Source organism: Lonchura striata, chromosome 8, assembly GCF_046129695.1.
Source record: "Lonchura striata isolate bLonStr1 chromosome 8, bLonStr1.mat, whole genome shotgun sequence".
Taxonomy (NCBI): Eukaryota; Metazoa; Chordata; class Aves; order Passeriformes; family Estrildidae; genus Lonchura; species Lonchura striata.
This window is the reverse complement of record NC_134610.1, coordinates 31,077,433-31,098,844: the sequence shown is the minus strand read 5'-3', so window position 1 is coordinate 31,098,844 and position 21,412 is coordinate 31,077,433. Positions and strand designations below refer to the sequence as shown.

At 37.5% G+C, this 21,412-nt stretch overlaps 1 protein-coding gene across 1 annotated transcript in view; it reads right to left on the bottom strand.

Annotated features, from left to right (window-relative positions):
• The window catches only part of COL5A2 (collagen type V alpha 2 chain), a 97,138-nt gene that overhangs the window by 14,982 nt on the left and 60,744 nt on the right, over window positions 1-21,412 (bottom strand). The window contains exons 9-37 of the mRNA XM_021531409.2: window positions 21,020-21,064; window positions 20,466-20,519; window positions 19,800-19,853; window positions 18,321-18,374; window positions 17,478-17,531; window positions 16,704-16,757; window positions 15,622-15,666; window positions 14,582-14,635; window positions 13,681-13,725; window positions 11,631-11,684; window positions 9,807-9,905; window positions 9,310-9,354; window positions 9,117-9,215; window positions 8,600-8,653; window positions 7,974-8,081; window positions 7,419-7,472; window positions 6,622-6,720; window positions 5,898-5,951; window positions 5,321-5,419; window positions 5,170-5,223; window positions 5,018-5,071; window positions 4,469-4,522; window positions 3,887-3,940; window positions 3,509-3,553; window positions 2,981-3,079; window positions 2,115-2,222; window positions 1,933-1,986; window positions 373-426; window positions 198-251 (exon numbers count right to left, since the gene is read on the bottom strand). Coding sequence (XP_021387084.1) covers window positions 198-251; window positions 373-426; window positions 1,933-1,986; window positions 2,115-2,222; window positions 2,981-3,079; window positions 3,509-3,553; window positions 3,887-3,940; window positions 4,469-4,522; window positions 5,018-5,071; window positions 5,170-5,223; window positions 5,321-5,419; window positions 5,898-5,951; window positions 6,622-6,720; window positions 7,419-7,472; window positions 7,974-8,081; window positions 8,600-8,653; window positions 9,117-9,215; window positions 9,310-9,354; window positions 9,807-9,905; window positions 11,631-11,684; window positions 13,681-13,725; window positions 14,582-14,635; window positions 15,622-15,666; window positions 16,704-16,757; window positions 17,478-17,531; window positions 18,321-18,374; window positions 19,800-19,853; window positions 20,466-20,519; window positions 21,020-21,064 — 1,854 coding nt within the window. The remainder of the gene's footprint in view (window positions 1-197; window positions 252-372; window positions 427-1,932; window positions 1,987-2,114; window positions 2,223-2,980; window positions 3,080-3,508; window positions 3,554-3,886; window positions 3,941-4,468; window positions 4,523-5,017; window positions 5,072-5,169; window positions 5,224-5,320; window positions 5,420-5,897; window positions 5,952-6,621; window positions 6,721-7,418; window positions 7,473-7,973; window positions 8,082-8,599; window positions 8,654-9,116; window positions 9,216-9,309; window positions 9,355-9,806; window positions 9,906-11,630; window positions 11,685-13,680; window positions 13,726-14,581; window positions 14,636-15,621; window positions 15,667-16,703; window positions 16,758-17,477; window positions 17,532-18,320; window positions 18,375-19,799; window positions 19,854-20,465; window positions 20,520-21,019; window positions 21,065-21,412) is intronic.

Here is a 21,412-nt window from a genome sequence, read left to right as displayed (position 1 = left end):
GCCCTAAAAGAAGGAAGAAAATTTGGTAATACTTTTGCAAGTGCACAGCAACAAGTCAGAACTTCACACTTGGCTACAGAGAAAGGGAAGTTAAAAAAGGGAAAATATATCAGCAAATAAGAAAAATGCCTGGAGTTTGGATCAGCATTAGGTATTGTTAACTTACACCAGACAAAATAAAAAGCATGTTTACTCACAGGGTTTCCACGAGAACCAGGAGGACCAACTAGACCCCGAGGACCTGGTTCACCCTTAAAATAAAATGGAATAATTTTATTTCCCAAGTAACTAACTTGTTTGGTCATTAAAATGCTAATGTAGTCTGATAATATTAAGAAACTTCAGTAGGGAAAGGAATAAAAATCAGTTTACCTTTTCACCAGTGGGACCTGCTGGACCCGTTGGGCCTATTGGACCAGGGAGACCCTTTTGAACAAATTAAGAAGATAGGAAGTTAGAAAAGTGGTGCTCCAAAAAAGACAGTTTAAAACTTCTCATATATTACCATTCCCTTTTTCATTCCTTTGAATTCTACTTTATCTTTGGAAGATTCTTTTGTCTTCTTTATCTAAAATTGACTTGCAATAATTCCTCTCCCAATGACCAAACTCCTCACAAAAGATCTGCTTTCCTTCATTCTCTCTTCTCTAAGTTCATCATCTGCTTTATGCAATGTTCACGAATAAGGCCAATGATACAAAAAAAAGCAGCCCAGCTTTATTTTACTCTCTCAAAAAGGAATCAAGTATTTTTTCCCCATTTGCATAGTGCTCTGTTTCTTTTATGTTAGTATTTAACTTTTAACTTTTTAAATTAATTGTAATGTAGCCATCATTTTTTCTGAAGATTCATTTTGATCTTACAAACTTCTCAAAAATGCCCTTTATCTCTTCATAAGGCAGGCAAATACATTGCAAACTCTCCTTTCAAACTCACCAACTCCACATAATGATCCTTCAGCTCACCATTACTTCACCTGTTCATTAACTACCATAAGCTCTAAACATCCCTTACAATGACTAAGAACTGCTCTGTATCTTTGGATAATGTTTGATTTATATAACCAATTGCAGCTCACAGATGATAACTTTATTAGAGCTTCTGTATATGGTTTCTCAAAAATTTTTTTTCTCTTTAACAATTAAATGTAGTCCAGACAGGATCTTTGTATTTTGATTGTGCCTTCTGTACCTCAGACTTCCAAATGCTTAGCAGCTAGCACTCCAACTGGTTTGCACAACCCAAGAATCTCAGATATAGTCTCAATTCATGTAAAAAGTAACTCAAATAACATCTGGGAAGGAAAACTGGTCAGTGCATACAAAGAAAACCCAGTGCAATTGCAACTATTGGACAGTTGGTCTGTGCAGCAGAGTTTGTGCAATGCGTCTTGAACACATCTTGAGCAGACTAGAGATCTTATTAATGCAATGGAGATTCAAAACTTTCCAGAAGTGCCAACAACTTACTGCTTATGTGAAGCTTAGTACATTGACAGGAATTTTCACCTGTGAAATTCAGAGCAAACTGTGGGCAACTCAATGAAGACAATAAGGAGGCATCTGCCTTAGTCCAAAACTGAGAGCTGGAAGGTTTGCTTTTTGCCTATTCACCTCTGTCTATTCATTTTTTCATATTTTTTACTATAGTCAGCTTAGACGAATCCCAAATTAACTGTGAATCCTCTCCATTGAGCTTTTAACCCACAAAATTGATGATACCAAATAGAGACTTGGAACACAGACTCCCCAAAATGTTGTGCACAGAGGTCTTGAAAAACTTGAAGATTTGGAGGATGAGGTAATGATTGTAAACACATGACATACCATGCATGATAATACTGCATAGTGTTTAACTCCAAAAGCTGAGTTCCCTAGCACAGTAGATAAACTGTGTGAAGAGCAGGTCTAAAGAAGGGACAGATTTACTTACTCTTGCCCCATCGTTGCCAGCTGTACCTTCAGCACCTTTCTCACCTACACCGCCCTGTGGAAAACATCCAGAAAATCCCAGTTATGCCACTGAATGCTGAGCAGATCTTACCCTGGAATAACTGCAGTGTTAAGGGACAGACAGGTCATGCTAATCAGGAGGACAGCAAAAAATACACTTACTCTATCACCCTTAGGGCCAGGTGTTCCAGCAATCCCTCTCTCTCCAGGCATGCCCTGAAGGCCTGGTGGTCCTGGGTCTCCAGGTGTCCCACTAGGGCCTGGGCTTCCCTGGAACAAAAAACAGGTGGTTGCCTATTCATCTGAGAAGCATCTTTGTCTCCAGGCTGCAGAACATGTTGTGCCTGCGTTGAAATCTCTGAGGTACAGTTTAAAGTAATAATTTTATCTGAAATTTGGACTTTATTCACATCCAAATACTTTTCTTTTCCCATTGTGTTACTCAGGAAGTTCAACTGTAATACCATAGTTTTTCCAAATACGTTAATATTTAATCAGTGCATACTGGAGATGAAAATAGACAAAAAAAAAAGTGGAGAATCTTTCTTCCTTGACCTTGATGTCACATAGGTTTAGTACAAAAACTAGGTACAGGTAGAAGTTTCCAAGAGCAGAGATGCTCATGTCTATTACAGGTCTCACATAACCACAGGCACTCCCTGCTTGACCTGACTTTGCTGGCCTAATCACATCCAGAGCAGGTGCATGCATACAGGCATGAAGCTTTCAGCATTTTCTTTTAACTGCTTAGCCCTACCAAGTGTCTGTGTAAAGTGGCATGGCTCCTACAACATTTCTAGGAGGTTTTCTGCAGTTCAGAAATGGCTTTGCCCAGTTCTACTGCAAATTTTCAACATTTAAGTATGTTGCAAATTTTTAATATTGTTATCATTGGAATTGCGTGTCCTTCCTTATACAAGTGAGATGCCTTTCATATTTATAGTAAAATATATCTCTCTTATATTCATGCAAATGTGCAGAATTATGCATCACATCACTGCAGCAATGCAAATCTCTACTCAGTTTACCTTTGGGCCATCAGGACCGTGGCCTCCAGCCATACCCTTTTCACCCTGGATACCTGAGGCACCTGGTTCTCCCCTTTCCCCTGGATTGCCACGTTCTCCCTACAAAATGGAAGATCATCATTTATTTAAAAGGCAGGGTAGAATTCTGGTAGACAAAATCCTAAATGCACCATAAGTGCAGCAGAGCCTGTGAACATATTCTAGGAGAACTGATTAAATAAAAACTAGTTTTATGCTTTTACTGTTAGAGGTGGAGGAAATATGTTGCTTAGCAAACTAAAAAGTCCCAGTTCACAGCATAAACCAAATCATTTAGCAGCTAGTACTCAACACCACCTCATGAGCTACAAAAATCATTAAAGGTGGTAGATTTTACAGAAACTATCTTAAAACATATCCATATTTACAATCATATTGTTGGTGGGGAAAAAGGTCAGAGGACTTTAGCTGCTAAAGTCCATGTTACGCATCAACTTCCAACCTTAGAGAACTGTTATGAATATTTAAATTCTGAAAGAAAATGCTTACCCTGGGGCCCAATGGGCCAACAGCTCCAGGATCTCCAGGCACACCCTAAGAACAAAATTCACTATTAGAATGAAATCATTATTCATAACTTTATAGTTATGGAAATTAGAGACAAACATTTCTGTCTCCAAAGTACTGTGAATGTAGATGGCCAATTCTAAATCCTATCTGTCAATGACAAGAGGTGATAGTGCAGCTCAGTCCAAGAACACATTCTCATAATTATTTTATGCCAAAGCAGCTCTTAAACAGCTTGCAGACTATATCAATCAGTAAGCATTTTGAAACAGAGTGGGAAATTCAATTAGAGAGAGAAGAAAATGTAAAATTACTTTATAAATTGTATTCTTTTTAATGTTATGTTACACATACACATACCTGATCACCTGGCTTTCCTCCCTCACCTGGAGGACCTGGTGGCCCAGGCAATCCCTGTAAAAAGTAAATGAAATGGTCACTAACATGAAAGAAAGTTATGTAAATCCAGAATTAACTAGGACATCAAGATCATGAATGTTATAGTACACTCAGTATAAGAGCACACTCTCAGAGATCCCCAAAGGAAAGAGTTATATGAATATTGCACCAGTGTTTCCCCCTCTCTAAATGAGATGGTAGCCCTAAAAGTAAAGTTCTCTATAAACGGATATTGATTTAATTAATACTTCATTATCAAGACAATTATTTTGCTACATATTTGGAACTTTTTTGGAAAATCTTCAAGTTAAAATTGATTAACTCCAAAGGTCCTCTCAAGGGATACAGAGCTGGTATTTAAGCCTTTGCCAAGTTTGGTTTAGTGAACAGCTGATATGAAAGTAATGGATCATTAATTATTCTGAACATCCTTGCCTTAGTTCTGAAGTTATGCATCACTTGATTGAATTTCTCCAATTTAAGTTGACGAAGACATGGATGTTTACTTTTAAATTAAAAAAAAAAAAAAAAGAATGCACATACCTGAAACCCTGTAGGACCTGGAGGGCCTTGTTCTCCTCTTTCTCCTGCCAGACCCTACACAAAATTAAATAATAAGTAAACCTAAGAGGAATATAGGCAGGCTGCACATTTTTTTCTTTTCTCTGAATATGAGTATTTTCAATTAGGTATTTATTTGCTATACATTTTTAGTTATCCCAGGATAAGATGGCCTATCTAAAAGATGCAGTAAGATGTTTATCATTTCTTTAAAATCCTTCCCCTAAAGGTTCTCTGGTAACAAGAAAACACTCAATTCCATTAAAACCAAGAAAGATGGGGAAAATTAACTACAATCCTTTTTTACTCCTTGCATAATTTTTTGTAATAGTTAGTAAAAGGAATTAGACAACTAATATATATACATTTTAATACAAAGCTGTCAATTTTTCTAGGGCAACTTTTCTTTAAATATTCTTGGATTTTTTGTTTGGAATCAACGACTGGCATGAAGGTTGATAAGAAAACAAAAAAGAGGAGTGAGTAAACAGAGTGCCAGGCAGGCAGGCAGAGAAGTAAAAACTGACTTACTGGTGGGCCAACAGGACCAGAAGGGCCAACTTCACCATCTTTACCAGGGGCTCCCTACATTAAAATGACAGGGGAAGAAATCTTATATAGTGAACACACATAAAAGAAAAGCACCATTTTCCACAATCACTGCAAATAACAGCCACACTCACTCTCTGTCCTGGGACTCCTGCATTGCCTGCTTCTCCGGGTTTTCCAGGATCACCCTACATTGCAGAAATAAAAATGACCAGGTTTAGATATTTTTCCACCCATTAAAATATACAAAAATGGTTAAAGTCAAAAAGGGATTGCCATACTCACACTACTACCCTTTGGCCCAGGAAGGCCCATGCTGCCTGGCTGACCTCTAATTCCTATGGAACCTGCTGGACCTGGACGTCCATCTTCCCCAGGAGCCCCCTGCAGAGATAAAGCATTTTCCACATTCAATTCTAAATATATTTATTAATACGAATTTATTAATCCCAAGAAAATGCTTGATTTTATAAGGAAAATAACATTAACCAGGCTTGGGGCTTCACTTATTTTTACAGCAGATATAACAATAGCCATACTGCTGGATTTATACAAATGCTATGCAATTATTTGAATTGAATCACGTACAAATAATTTATTGGGACCTTAAAGAGACAACTAGAAAAATATTTAGTTAAATCATTTAACAATGACGCAGCAGCTGGTAAGCAAGAGACACTGCTACACAGACAAAACTAAACAAATGTTATTGGTTTCACCTAATTTGAAGTAAGGAATGTAAAGTGAACTATCAAAAGAGATGAGCCTTAATAAATAAACACATGTTAATAAAAGAAATTTCTATGAGATGGGACCCTTGAATTAGTGTGATATTAACTGAAGACTCATTTTTGTCACTTACCAAGGGGCCAAGTTTTCCTTCAGGGCCTTGAACACCTGGATTTCCTGTCAAACCCTAAAAGCAGGAATAGTATTGGTATTAAGGTTAGGTCTATAATTCTATAACAATCAAGAAACATTAAATAATCCCAAAGAAATGCTCAGTTACTACTGTAGCACAAACTTCTCTATGTTCTCTATGTTCATCCTTGTATTCACTTTATAGCTTCATCCCTCACTGTTTTTGATTTTCCTTCTTCCTATTTTCTCTTTTCTTGCTTTCCACCTCTTGAGCTTCTCATATGCTCATCTTTATTTCTGCCATGATCTATATCACATTATACTGCTCACTTTATCCTCTTTTTCTGATATTTTGAATTGTCCTCCAATAATTTTCCTGAAAAAAAATCTCCAGGTGATATGTACCATTCAATCTTCTACGTTATCAATCACCAATTTAATGAAGGCTGGCCTTCAATCATATTAACTGTGGAAAAAACTGTGCTTTACAAACACATGTCCTTCATTTGTATCAGCTGTTCTCAATCAGGGCAATTTCTCCTTTTTCGAAGCCAAAACCTGTGCTTCCCACCATCAGCAGGAAATAAAGACAGGTCTTTTGGCCTTTAGCCCCACTAAAACCAGTCTGCCCTTGCCTAACAGCTTCTGAATTCCCCAACATCCAGTGCTGCCTTTGGAAAGTGAAAGGTACCACAGTTTATAGGGTACTGCTACCAGTCCCTTACCCTTGCACCTGGAAGGCCAGGTTCACCAGGACGTCCAGGATCTCCCTGACCTCCTTTAGGTCCAGAAGATCCTGCAGGACCACGCTCTCCTTGGGCTCCCTAGAAAGACACGAGTGAGCTGCTAGTTAACAGCTAGAACAGTGACAGCAGGAGCAGGTAAAATAAAACAGTATCTTCTATTAAGAACCTATTTTTGCAAACAAAGTTACAAATCATTAATACTTCTACTATTATTAGTTTCTTAATTACTATCTTTATTACTTAAAAGTTTCTCTTCTTTAAAGCAAGTTTTTAGGAGCATTTTAGAATCCCTGTATTTTTACCAAGAAGGTAGGAATTTACAGAAGTACTAGACAAATGACTATTTGAGTCACTTCCCTGGAAGTGTTAGAGCAGTTAGAAAAGCCAGATAAACCTATCTTTTTAAAGGGACAAGCCTAGAAAATCACACCACACAAAAAATATAAGCAATTTTTCACAGAGCTCCCTCTACACAGCAATATATAAAGCAATATAGGAGTAGAACAGGTCAGTCCTTTACTGTGCACATGTCAAAACAGTGGAGCATTGAGCCAGGGACAAGCAAGCAAAGCTGAATATCATGGGAACTGAAAGTGACTTTTCCCAAAAAATTTCTGTCTCAAAACTTTCAGTCCACTTTTTAGCATTTGTAAATTGTATCTGCCTTTCTGCCCAGAAGCAGATATTTTTAATTGAAGACTTTCTTTTTACATGTCTGGATGTATGAAGATTTAACAAATTACACAATAAAAGATGGACACTTTAATATAATTTACCTTTGGTCCAGGCAAGCCATCAGAACCTGGAAAACCACGATTACCAGGAGCACCCTAGGAAAAGCAGTAGATATGATACAATTATCTTAATTTTTACATAGCTTATTACAAATAAAGGACCAGATTTATGGCTTGAAGATTCAGTTCATTTCCTTATAATTTTCTTACTTCAGTACTTTAACTTGGGGAGCAGGGGGTGGGGTTATGACTTAAGAATGGTAAAAACATCAGTGTCTCATTCATGCATGCTGGACAGCTCCTTCTGTGTGAACAGCCTCATTGAAAGCAAAGATGAGCAGTTGTGCAGGCCTAGGAAAAAGTCTGTAGATGAGTTTGTCCTATCTCCATCCTTTCTCCTACCATACTACCCTGGGTACTGAATCTCCACATAAAATTATCCAGTGTAAAAAATAACACACAGTACTAACTACTGCTAGGAAAACAAGGTTTGACTACACCCACAATCCAGGTGTAAGAATATCCATGGGTAGGTCAAAAAGTTTTTCAGCTTAGCAGTGCATCTCTTAAGATATATTATTCCTCTAGATTTCTTACCCTCTCTCCAACAGGGCCCGGTGGACCTACTGATCCTGGATCACCTCGAGGACCTCTTTTCCCTTCTTCACCTATGGGGCCAATGGGACCCTGGGGACCTTGTGGGCCCTAGTGAGAATAAAATGTCATTTTAAAAAAACATTGTTAAGCTCACCATTTCCCAGGCATATTGAAACAGATTGTCTTCTGGACATTATAAACATTTTTCCAAATAAAGGAGAAGAAAATACTTAGGTCTTGGATCAGTTAAAAATAACAGCTTTTCAGCATCTGCTTTTCTCTTTTACGTAGTTTATAAGCTAATAAACTGTAATTCTGAAGTTGGACTGGACACTGCTTCTTATAATCACCCACAATAATTTGTACTTCATCAAGCTGCAAAGGAGTCAAAATTCAGTGAGACTCCAATAGAAATTTTCAAAGAAGAAGACAGTGGTAAAGAGACTATTACTTCACCTCTATATTTTTGTCAGTTAATACATGATTATTTAACTGGTGAGAAAGAAAAGCTGGAGATTGGTTGATAAACCAACTCAAACTCTGCAGAGCTCGTTTTCTCCCAAAAAGCTACATGGTTATAAGCCTCTATGTTTCCTCTTCATCTTAAAAAGCATATGGAGACTTACAGGTTCACCTTTGGGTCCTGCTTCTCCCTTGAAACCTGGGACACCAGGGTCTCCCTGAAAACAAACACATTAATAGCACCAGTAAAGTTAAAAGTCTGCATAAACCACTTCATCATTTTGTATTATGCCATGAAACAAACATTTCCTAGTTTAGTCACTAATTGTAGGAAGTCTAATATGATGCTTCTAATGGTTTGTCTTTCCCTTATTATGCTTGTTTATGATTATGTTATCAAGAAAAAAACTTAAATAAATCTCTTTTCCCAGATCTATTAAAGACACACTTCTTTTTCAAAGAAGTAGTGGTATTTTGGATACACAGTAGATTCACAGGATCTGAGTCTTAGCATTCTCCCTGGCATGCTACTGATGTATTTAAAGACAACCCACTGCTAATCCCTGCTTCAGTTCCATGAAGTGACACATGTGCCAGGCACTACAATTCCCAAAGTTCAGTTCCATGGAGTGACACATGTGCCAGGCACTACAATTCCCAAAGAGACAAAGACCCTGATACCGGCTGGCCTCGAATCCCAGGGGGACCAGTGCTGCCCTGTGGTCCTGGGGAACCAGGGGGGCCTGATAATCCAGGGGGGCCTCCAGTGCCTGGAGATCCCTACAAATACAAAGAGGAAGCACAGTGAGGAAACACAACCAGAACAAAGAAATTAACTTGCACAATTTCTTCAACAGGAAATATGATTACTTACAGTAGGGCCCTTTGCACCAGGGGAACCATCTGTCCCTTCAGCACCCTAAAGATAAGGTACCAATCATTAAAAGTCATTTTAATGAGATGAGTATCAATCACAAAAGCAGAGGACAGGTATTTTATCCAATTTACAAGACCAGAAAATAAAGGCTATTAAATAAATATAGCAACATACACAAATGCTTAAAAAGAGCAATGTCATGCAAGTTAATGTGGTTTTTAATGTTGAAGATCTTATGTTTAAGCTTAAATTTTAAAGTACTCTGAGGATTGAGACTTTAATGAGACTGTAACTTTCAGTTTTCCAACTTGTAATAAAATAATAAATAGTTATATTAATACAATTAGCACAAAACAAAAGAATGAGACTTCTCTTCCTTGGGAAAAAAAGGCAATTTGAGTAAAACTCTGTTGTAAGGTGGCACACTAAAATCCCCCATAAACAGGTGAACATGCACAAGCTGAGCACTGAGGAACTCAATTCAATGTACTTACAGGAAGACCTTGTGACCCAGCTGGGCCCTGAGGACCTGTTTCACCTCTTTGTCCTTGAGGACCTTCAGGACCTCGAGGACCTGTTGGACCTGCTTCACCCTAGGATTCCACATGAGAAAACAACTTCAAATTATTTTGCTCTAAAATGCAGCACTATAAAGTAATTCAGAAGGAATACTGAGCTTATAACAAAAAAACAATTCATGTTTGAAATAGTTTATAATACTTAAAATGAAATTTTGCTTACCTAATTTTCCTTCTATTACTTCTAGGAGAATGCAAACATTAAAAGTACAGACAGGATTTTTTCTCAATGTATACAAGACAAGGAAATTGCAGAAAAGCAACATTTCGCTAAAATCCCACTATGTGTCTGTAATTTTACAAGTTGTTTTTTTTCTACCTTCATTAACAGCAAGGCTGTTAAGATATAGATATGGTAACACATCTGGGATTGGTTGATTTGATTTGTTTGGGGTTTTTTATGCACAGCACAGATAAACTCACTGTTTCAGAACAATACAAAATATCAAATCCCTGTAACATTAGACTGGATGAAATTCCTCCCAGCATCTTCATTGAATTTTAATTTTATATAAGAAATATGCCTTTTGGAACTGATGGCTGTTAATATCACATCTTCATAGAACAAGTCCACATCTTCATTGTATAATCTGCTGAGATTTTTATGAGTTCAACTTTTCCAATTTTACATCATCTGATGATCAAACTGGAAGGTAGCTTCTCCTTTTCAAAAGCTCTGATTCATCAGGTGACAGCTTTTTTAAACATTTCCTTAGGTAATGTTGAGCCATACTAAAACATTTTATGACATGCACTACAAGGGCCCTCATTTAACTGTACACTCCTCTTGTCTAGATTGTACTTTTTCCAAGAAAGGTTGGAGCAGATGATCCTAGAAGTCCCCTTGTAATCTGCTATTCTATGACTCTATGATTAAGTTGATACTGTTATTAAGACTTGTTTCCAAACAGTGTCATGAATCTTGCCAGCTTCACAACAACACAAAAACATCTGCTGATCTTGGCTACCTGACCAGTTGAGGGTTTCTTCTTGTATAACATTTTCTTATCATGTTTTAGGAGTGTAAAGGGATGAAGAGGAGCAGCTGGATGCAGAGCATGTATAAGAACTATAAGGAAGCTGTATGAGATGTCTTTTCTATCTCCTATCTCTGAAGACATTGGCTCAAGGCTAAGAAAAAAAAAAAAGAGCACTTTCTTGCAAAGCAAGAGAGGGAAATGCCACAAAGACAGTACTACAGCAAAGGAAAGCTTTTAATTTCACAGCCTAATCACTCCCAGCCACAAAAGATATTAACTGTAATTTTCTCTGTCGTGATGAACTCCACGACTCTCTTGGGGTTCAGGCATTTCCCCCTTACCAGTCTAGATCATCCCAAAAAGTTTTCTTGGCCAAAACTAGAAGTTTCAGCACTAGAAGGTCCTGCCTCTCTATTGTCTTTGATTTTCCCTCACAACCTCACTTCTAGCAATGTATCTTGCTATTCTTTGAATATTCTGGACAAAATTCCTGAAGCACAGATGGCAGTCATCTTATAATCACCCTCTGACACGAGCAAAAGGGAAAGAAAAGTATCTTAACAGTGGTGAATTGCAATTGCTTTATTTGGCTTTGGGTTTTATCTTCTGTCTGAAAGTCTTGACTAAGACTGATTGCACAGCAGCTCCTGAGGATCTGTACACATGTCAGCCTGGGCTCTGTGTAGTCTAGCACACATTGTTAGTTGTGAGTTGTTAGACATTTTAAAAAGACACTCTTTTTTTTGTTTGTTTTTTTTACCTTTATGCCAGGAATACCAGGAAAACCTGGAGATCCAGTTATACCAAGTGGGCCCTACAAAAGAAAGACACAAAACTGTAATTTAGTGGTTTATGTCACACAGATTAGTATTAGTATCTCATCACTGGCTAAACGTGGGTCTAGAATTACCTGGTTTTTTTAGTCATAAAACACTTGCTTATAACAAAACCAAAATAACTATAAATACCAGGTTTTTAAGTGATACATATACATTTTATGGAATTGTGATGCAGTTCTTTAATAATGTGTTTGCTGAATTCAGCAAAGCTACAGTTTTTGATTCAGCTATTAGTGCCTGAATTGCAATGTACACAATTCACAGGCAAATTAATTTGCAAGCTGTAAAACACAGACCTTGTATCAAAATTTCAGGGCTAGAGAGTCAAAGATGTTTCCATTTCCATAATGTCTTTTGTGCCGTACAAGATATTCAAGACAACTTTCTATTCCAAAGGCTTGGGATGGCGGCACACTGTGGTTATTAATCCTCACTGCAACTCTGTTACCAGATAATTCCTCTTTATCTTTTCCTGATTTTCTTTTTGCAAAATATGATTCATGCTGAGAAAAAATGCTCTGTGTAATAAAGCTCTCCTGACAAACTTAATCAGAACAATCTGTCCCACTTAGCATTAATTACAGACTACATTTCTGTTGTGACCTTGCACTGGGTTTCTACAGAACTGATGCAACAGCTTACCGAGTATATTTTTGAAAACCTATGTCCCAGTTTTATTGGATCACAAATAATGTCTGCCAAATCTCTCTCTTGTTGCAGGAAGAGTTCCAGGATTATGCTGTACCACTGCACTGACCCAAATAACAGCACATTTCATTAACGCTTTCTCCAGTGAGAACCACTGCATTAAGGATGAGCATCTCCCTTGTGACACTTCATAGGATTTTCCAAAAATATTAGCCAACCACTTATCATGTCCAGTGAAGCTGAGTTCACATTTTATGCCAAAGAAAAATTTCAAGCTTCATGTAAAACCTCACAGCTTGCCACCCAGCTTCTTTTAGCTTTATAGTATGTTTTAAATAAGAAAAAATATTTTTTTGGTCTGAAAGTTTCTTCTAACAACTCACCTTTCCTTCATAATACACTAAATAATTGAGTTTTGTAGCTTTTAGGCACCCGCACTCATAATTTGAACTTCTATTACAGTTAATTGTTTCTTAATGAAGTGTTTAAAGAACAGTCTGTTCATTAAAATGACACCTGTAAACAATTTTTTTCTCAGAATTTTGTCATAAGTAAATAAAGAGTACCAACAAAATGAAAGTCTAACTGCAAGCAGTAATCCCTGACTCATGTAAATTCACACAAATGTATTTTTCAAATACAGTGTGAGCTTGGACTGTAGGATCAAAACCAACATCCTTTGCTACACTGACACTCTGGGTGTAAACAGTCATGTCTTCCTCTGCAGCCCTGCTGCCATGGTGGGAGAACTTAATAGCCCTGCAAGCCAGGCTTTCTCAGCTTGGCAGGCTTTCAGACACAAGCCTCTGTCCTTCAGTTCAAAAAGTGACTGTCCTTAATTAAAAGGCTCTTTTACACATTTGCTAATAGAATAAATGCAGGGAGCAAGTAGTGCTATCAGTGAGTGCCTTTCTTCTTGCTGACAACAGCCTCATTTGCCAGCTTTGCATGTGAAGGAAGATAACATGCAATTATGAACTGCTTTAGATTGCAGTGCATGCACTTGAGGCACTTTCCCCCCTACCATATGGACTCCATAAGAGCAGCAAAGCATCATCACCTCCCCAGGGGAGGCTATGGCTGACCCCTCTGCAAATTAAAACCTTTAGGCAAAGTAAACTACAGAGGAAAGTTTTGCAGAGGGCAGCACTAAACCTAAAATGAGTAGAGCTAAGAATCATTCCCAGATAATTAATTCCAGATACACTTAACTGAAACCAGGAACTGCCAACTTTTTGGTTTTTTGTTTTTTTTTTTGGTACTGTCAAAAGGCAAGTGGAAATACAGAGTGAAAAAGTGGTTGATTGAGAACCAATCACTCACCATTGGGCCTGGCTTCCCAGGCATACCATGCTGGCCACGTCCACCCTAGACACAAAAATAGAAAACAGAAAAATAGAAAACTCTACCTATTTTTTAAATTATTTATTTTCAGCATTTGTGATAAAATTATATATATTAAAGTGATTGAAGAAATGCCGGATTGCACATGCCTCCAAATACTGTCATGGAAACCTTCTGGAAGAAATTATGCTCCCATTTGAGTTAATGGATTTCCATATTTTCAGAAAGGACAGTATTTTGAGAGTGTCATTGTATAGGGCACATGATACAAGTGAATCATATAAAAGTCATGGGGAGAAATGCCAGAAAAACAATACTTGACAATGGATGTAAAAGGATGAAAGTTCTAATTCAAATATGATTTCATGTTGAGGATAATCCCTCTTTTTGCTGAAAATCAAAATATTTTTAAGGTAGCCTTATTATCAGAAATTAAATTTTTAGATTTCAAATAAATTGAAATCTGAATTGAAATAATTAATCTTAACCTTCATTTTAAACCTTTTTCCAGACAAAATTGAAACATTATTTCCTGTTCAGTAATTTTTGCTGAGAAGAATCTCTTACAAGAAATCCAACAGAAACATAGAAGACATTTTTATATCCAAGAAAATCGTGCTGTGAGGGTATTTGGATTTATGGGCAGCTCTGCTATAAGAAGTTACCATATAGTTATCACTCTCATTTTAAAACTGTTTTTAACTTTTAAAATTTATAGTACAGACGTCACCCCACAAAACTGCTCAGCCCTAACTTTCTTAAGCTAAAGCAGAACTCACAACATAAGTGACTAGCAAGTCACATGAACTAACACTTTCAGGGTCAGGAATTTAAATTTAAGAAGAGAAAAATTACAAAAGAGAAGGAAGTTTCTACTTACAGGGGCACCCTGTGGTCCAATTCGTCCTCTTTCTCCTGGCATTCCCCTAGGTCCCTTGAAGAAAGAATAAAAAGTGCATTATTCAGGAGGTCATCATACCAGAATAAAAAAAAGGGTTGTTTTTTTTCCACTCCTGCAGGAGTAACTTGTCTTATAGCAGAAAATAAGTAGCAGCTCATAAAATCCTTACAGCTTCACAGGCTTGCCCAGTGGAAATTTAATAAACTATAATTTCTGGTTTTCCATTCCAACAATATTTCTAGTTTTAAACAAATTAGAATCATTTTTTTATATACTTACCTGTGACAATAATGCAACCTCTTTCACTAAATCTCATTCTCAAATTCACAAATCTCATTCACTCATTCACAAATTCACAAATTCAGATTCTACTACAGGGATATTACATTCTACACACAACATAGTGCTTCACAGAGAGATGCCATTATCTGATATCAGAAAGAGGCTTTACTTCCATGAGCACTGCTGAGAGTCAATTTTTGTCACGTAACACTACTCATGCCTATTCAGTTGTCCAAAACCACATATGAACAAAAATTATTCTAAAAAAAGTTTCTCCATTTCACTTCCAGGTCATGCATACTTATCCTCAATGTAACCTCCAAAACCCTCTGACCATGGTTTTCTTAGCCAGTTCATTCCTGATCTAAATTACTCCAGTTCTACCTCAGAGCAATCCAAGCCAGTTTTTCTCATGTTGAAATCACTCCATATGAGGCACCAACATGTGAAAAAGAAAATACTATGACCCTACACACCATGAGTTGGGAAACCATCACCACACCTACAGCCAAGTCTCTGCTGAGCCTTCTGATTTATCATTATTACCTATGGCTGTGAATGGAGGGGAGGAACAGCTTACAGTGGGCCAAATTCACTGTCAGACTATCACAAAACAAGCCTTTATGAAGAGAAAGTTCAGCTCCATGAGCTCAAGTGCAGATATCAAACCCCTGAAATTCCCACTGGCAGTAGTACTTGCAATCATTTCTGCAACACCCAATGCATGCGACACTCACTAGGGGACCTGTTGGACCCATGGCTCCGGTCGGTCCGGACTCTCCCTGGAAAAGGAAATTAAATTATTAGAGAAATGGGTGAAAGGAAAATTGAGTCACATCTCACCCCTGTCCTCTGGGCTTATTTTGGACCTCAGGGGCAGATTTGCAGAGGTACCTGTGTGCATCACACATGGCAAGGACACTGCTCCCCATGCTGATGGAAATGCCATGTTTATGTGTTCTCAGTGTCTATGTGCTCTCTGCCAAGACTGCTGCTGTTGTTGCCACTACAGAAAGTGGTAGGCAATCTTAGGAAGGAAATATTTTCTACCACAAACTCTCCTTACCTACTAATCTCACATTCAAATTTAGATTTTGGAAGATTCGCTTCATTTGCTATGTTTTTAATCTAAAGGAATAGTTCTCTCCCACATTCAATTATCACCTATGCCAGTCCAAAAATGTTTCAGCATCAGCACTGATGAAAGTGAAAAAGCCTGAAAAAAGTGGTCTAGTCTCTTTTAAAACATCTTTTAACCTATCTTGAAAGGACTGACTGTAGCTGGCTGTCCTGTGTTACCACTGCTTTGATCTGAAGTTGTAAGAGTGGTGCAGTGCCAATGGAGATCAAAGAATCTGAGAATAAACTAAATAGTCAGTTTTATTACAATACATCCCCTCTCCAATGCCTGTTTCTTTTAAGCCAATCTATCACAACTTAAAAGAGGAGAGTCAGGTTTTAGTTATGCATTGCTTTATTTGATTCTATTAGAAAATGTTCAACTTGGTCCCATAGAGCAAACAAGAACCATGAACTGTCCAAGTGGAGAGCTGCAAGATGTGTATGGGCCCTTTGTTAACAGACTCTGCTGTCTTCAGTATTACATACACACCACAAATGGAGCACTCGGCTCACCCAGTGATCCCTTACAGGCCTAACTAAGCCCCAGCTGCAGCTGGGACTGGCACTTTTGAATTCTCTCCCCTATCTAAAGGTCAGAGAGGGTACAAAGCTGTGTTCAAAAGATCTCCCACCTTTCAGGATTTGGGTGTTACACAAAACATGCTTAATCATTTATTTGTTTTGGCCATAAAAATACCTTTGCTCCAGCTGCTCCAATTTCACCTTTTGGACCATCAAGTCCTTTCAATCCCTGTAAGTTATAAAGAAATTGTATTTATATATGTGCACACAGAGAGCACTTCGACTATTATTGTTAAAGCAACTTGATATTAAAGTATTAAGAATGGATCTGAGGTGGTAAGAGTAAGAAAACAAAAAAAAAAAAAAAAAAAAGAAGGAAAAAAACAGATGGAATAAAGTTTTCAAACATTTCCTAAATGGAAACCATTTGTACAAGATACATTTCCTTGGATTTGGTTTCCTTTTTAAAACAAAATAGTTTTTAAAAAAAATCCTAAAACAACAAGAAGGAGGCTCTGAGCCATAGGAAACCAATTTATTCCTCCCTGAAGTAAAATTCTGGCCAGAAAACTTGGTAATTTGTAATCACTCCATGTTGCAAACATATCCACCTCTCAAGTTCCCCACCCTAATGCAAGACTTGCCAACGAAGTGAGAGAACTGTCAGGTTTGCGCCTCCTGAAGCTTGGCAGGGCTCATGCAAGCTCCTTCCAGATTCCCAGAACATTTGAAATAGAGTAAAAAGCACTGGAGCATGTAACACAAAGGTCAGCTTAAAGGGAAATAGCACTGATTTTCTGCAAGGCCCTCTTTCTCTCAAATGCCAGATTTCTGCTACAGCTGCATCATCTGTAGTGTAGGCAAATTCTGCACAGATACAAAGAAAAAGCTTCATTCTGAAACTGCCAGGAAATACCATCTATATCAGAGGGAAAACCTTGTCTCTTACCCGGTGACCCTTGAGACCTGGGAGACCAGGAGCACCAGGAAAGCCTCGAGGGCCCTAGGTAGGAAAAAGAAGAAAAAAAAACCCCAAATATAATCCTGACTGAAGATAAACCTAGCAATCATGGAACTAACAGGGATAAGGGCAGCAGCAAAACTAATATTGCTAACACTCCGTCACCTTCATCATAGTGAGGAACAGCATTTGGGAAGCTCAGAGATGATACAGCCTTGAAGTTATTTTCAGCATTAGTCACATTTTCACTGACATTAAAAGCTTTATCATTTGTATTGTTGTGTAATCAAAATTCAAATTTCAGCAAAAGTTATGAAATTAGATGAGTGGTTAAGTTTTGAGGGTGGACAAACATTAATGGACAAACAATTAAGCTGAGATCAAAATTCAGAGCAAACACTTAAAATTAACTAGAAAGTCAGAACTGCAAACTGTACCTCTTTTTTTCAGAATATGTCAGTCGAGAAACATGATAAACAACTGCTACCAAAACACATTTAGCAATTAAACCAAAGCTGTCTTGCACTTAGCTTCCTACCAAGTTTCTCTGGAAAGGATAACAGAAGGGAGATAAGTGCCTTGTATCAGAATATTTGTGATATGAATTTAGAACAGAAATCTCAGATAACAACAGTTATCCTCTGAGAAACAAAGCACTGACCTAGAGTCTAGGAGTCAGCTAAGACAAGGACTTAGATACTGAATGGCAGAACTTTGCACTGATAATTAAAAGCAGTATTGATGAGTCACATCAGGATGAAGCAATAAGGAAACAGTATCATATGATGACATATAATTATTTTGCTAAAATTTAAATAATCATGCTCTTACTGGAGATCCTGGAAATCCAGGCTCACCGGATTGTCCTGGTCTACCAGGTTCGCCCTAAGGGAAGAGGAAAAAAAAAGGAACACATTAAAACAGGAGATTTGAAAATAGATTTTTTGTATCATTCTTCCACTCAAACAAATGAGGACATTCACATCAGTATTATGCATCCTCTTTTTGCTGTAACACTGTCAGTGACATAAATCAACTGCATACGTACCTAGCAAATGTGCATTAGACACATTAACTCAGTTGGTTTTTAACCAAAAACTGGGATAACTGAAGGCTAAGCCCACAATGTATCCCAGTCATCAGGAGATAGTGCTGCCACCTGGTTTTCCTGGGAATTAATGAGTTAACCTTCTGTCATCTTCACACAGAGCATCAAATGGCTGTTATTTCCCTCTAGAACAGCAATTTTAAACTACCTGCTTGTGACTCTCCTTCTGTTTAAATGTTTAATCCATGTATAATTTCATTCTAGGACAGTGACTATTTTCTGTGTATTGCAATAGGAAAAACAATATGGTGAAACCAAACAAGTATATTTTGAAGATGAATCAAAGCCCTTCAAAATCACATGCATCAGTCAGTTCAAATACACTCAGGACACCAGAATGCAGGATTCTGAAAGGCTTCAGAAAAATAGTTTCAGGTTAGAGAAAAGCAAAGTGCTTTACAAATGCAATTAAAGACACCCAAACAAAGGAAATGGGGGAAGTTCTTAGAACAGTGTCAATATTTGACTTCCCTGCACTGAGAGTTAGCTGTTGCCAAGGATTCTTAAAATTCCTTGTACAGTTTAATGGAAAGGTAGCTGTTACACAATTTCTATACTAAAATGGCATCTGCAGTTTTCTAACTAATTTCCAAGTTAAAAATTACAGTTCAGATGGATTTAGTGTGATTTGCAAACAACTAATATACACCCACCAGTAAGGTCTTGGGCTACTGGTGATCAGTACATATACATACAATATATATAAATCTTACATTTTACATATATATGTATGCATACATGGATAAAGAAAAAAATAAGACAGAAACATAATCAATTATCATTTTAAAAATAAATTAAATACTAAAATCTTATCCAGACACATGTGTATGCTGCCATTACAGCTCCTCTAACCCAATATGCAAGCCCAAAAGTGAGGAGATGCCTCCAAGTGACTCCCGGTGATTTATTTTTATGTTTGATTTTGAGAAAGATTATCTCAGTTAAGAACTTACTGAAGCAAGATATAGAGATGGTGCTAGATTTTAGATATGATGATGACACATCAGGAAAAGAAAGGAGGGGTTGAGAAATGGTTGCCAAGATTCACAGTTGTGATGCTGGATTTAATGAGGAGTACAATTACAAAGTAAAGCAGACAATAGTAGTTAGAACAGGCACATCTGCTGGTTAGTCACTGCCTCACAGATGCCAATGTTTGTTTTATTAAAAATAAAACAAGATACAAAGAATAACAAACTTACATCTTCACCAGGTTTGCCTGGAGGTCCCTCTGGTCCACGAGAACCAACTGGCCCCTAAGAAATTAATATATTTGTTGAGAAGTCAGTTTAGCTATCATTTAAATATCTATTTACTCAATTTCAAAGTCTGGTTTTACAAAAACAGATGTAGAAAAAGGAAGATTTTATGTCTAAGCACATTTGCTCAGTTTTGTGGTACTCTTTCTAACCATCCTGGCCCTAGAAAACATGCATTGTACTATAAGAAAATACAGGATGGATTCTTTAGGAAAAAAACCCAAAACATTAAAAATTACAGTTGCTGTTTGCTTCAAATCTCTGGCTTTTGCTTTTACTTTTGAATCATTTTGTTGCCTCAAAAAAAATTATTCTCATTACCCTTTGTGTAAGTTACATTATCAGGTATGGTTTTACCAGTGCCTAACCATTCTCAGGCCTGTGCTGGAAAAGTGAGAATGATTGTTTCTAATATAATCATTGCTATTCATATTTAAAACAACTCATATTCACTGATTCATGACAACATGCTTTGAGCACCACAACTCTTCACTGAAGTTGCTTAATAGTTTCATCTGAAGCAACATGACAAAAAATTCCGTTCCAAAATTAAAAAGTAGAGCATATTTGCAATTCTGTTGTAGAAATGTTTGCATTTGTTAGTCTTACCATAGGTCCTGGATCTCCAGGTTCACCAGGTGGGCCCGTGGGACCAGCACCACCCTAAAATTAACCAAAGATTAATACAGTTAAAAATTCCAAAAGCAATTATAAGGACATAATTTAAAATCCATGACCAGGAAAATCAGAGCCTGTGGCTGAGAGTCTGGATTCTAATTCAGAACCACTTCACATTTCCATAGGAGTGAAAGTTGGATAATAAAACCCCTTAAGCTGTAGATAAATCCTGTGCCATACACAAAACCCCACTGGAAACTTAACACCATCGAAACAAGAACAGTCTCCATTTTCATTGCTGCTCACTCATTAAAAAATGTGTTGGGTTAAAACCCTGTTAAACATCTAATAAAATGTGCTTTTGGAGCCAATTCCTGTGTATAGAGTCCATCTGGAGCAGAGCCCTTGTTTAAATTCCCTTTGGAAGGTGCACTCAGCCACAAGTCACTGAGGATGGACACTGCCCCAGAGATGCACAAAACCCGCTCACCACAAGCTCTGCCTTCAGCTCTGGTCAATTTAATCCCCTCAGGTGAAGCACTCACTTGTTTTCCTTGGAGACCCTGAGGACCTCTTGGACCCACTGGACCCTGTTGAACACACAACTTGTTACACACTGGAAAACAACCTTTCCCAAGTAAGATTCACCCTACAGAGGGCAAAATGGCCTGATAGGGACCACTAGCATTTCTACAGTCTGAAAGGTTTCTACTCAGAAAACTGGTGTTATGAAACACAAACAGATGTTGAATGAAATCTTCAAAGTCGAAAAGCCACAGAAGTGTAATTTCATTAGCAGCTGATAATATGGACTTGGCTGTTTACTCCAACTTCACAGTCTCTGGAATCACAATAATCAAACTGTCTGTCTAGCTCCATGAAAAAAATGTACTAACAAAATAAGAGTTGAGGGGAATAGTCTTCACTTGAAGGGAACA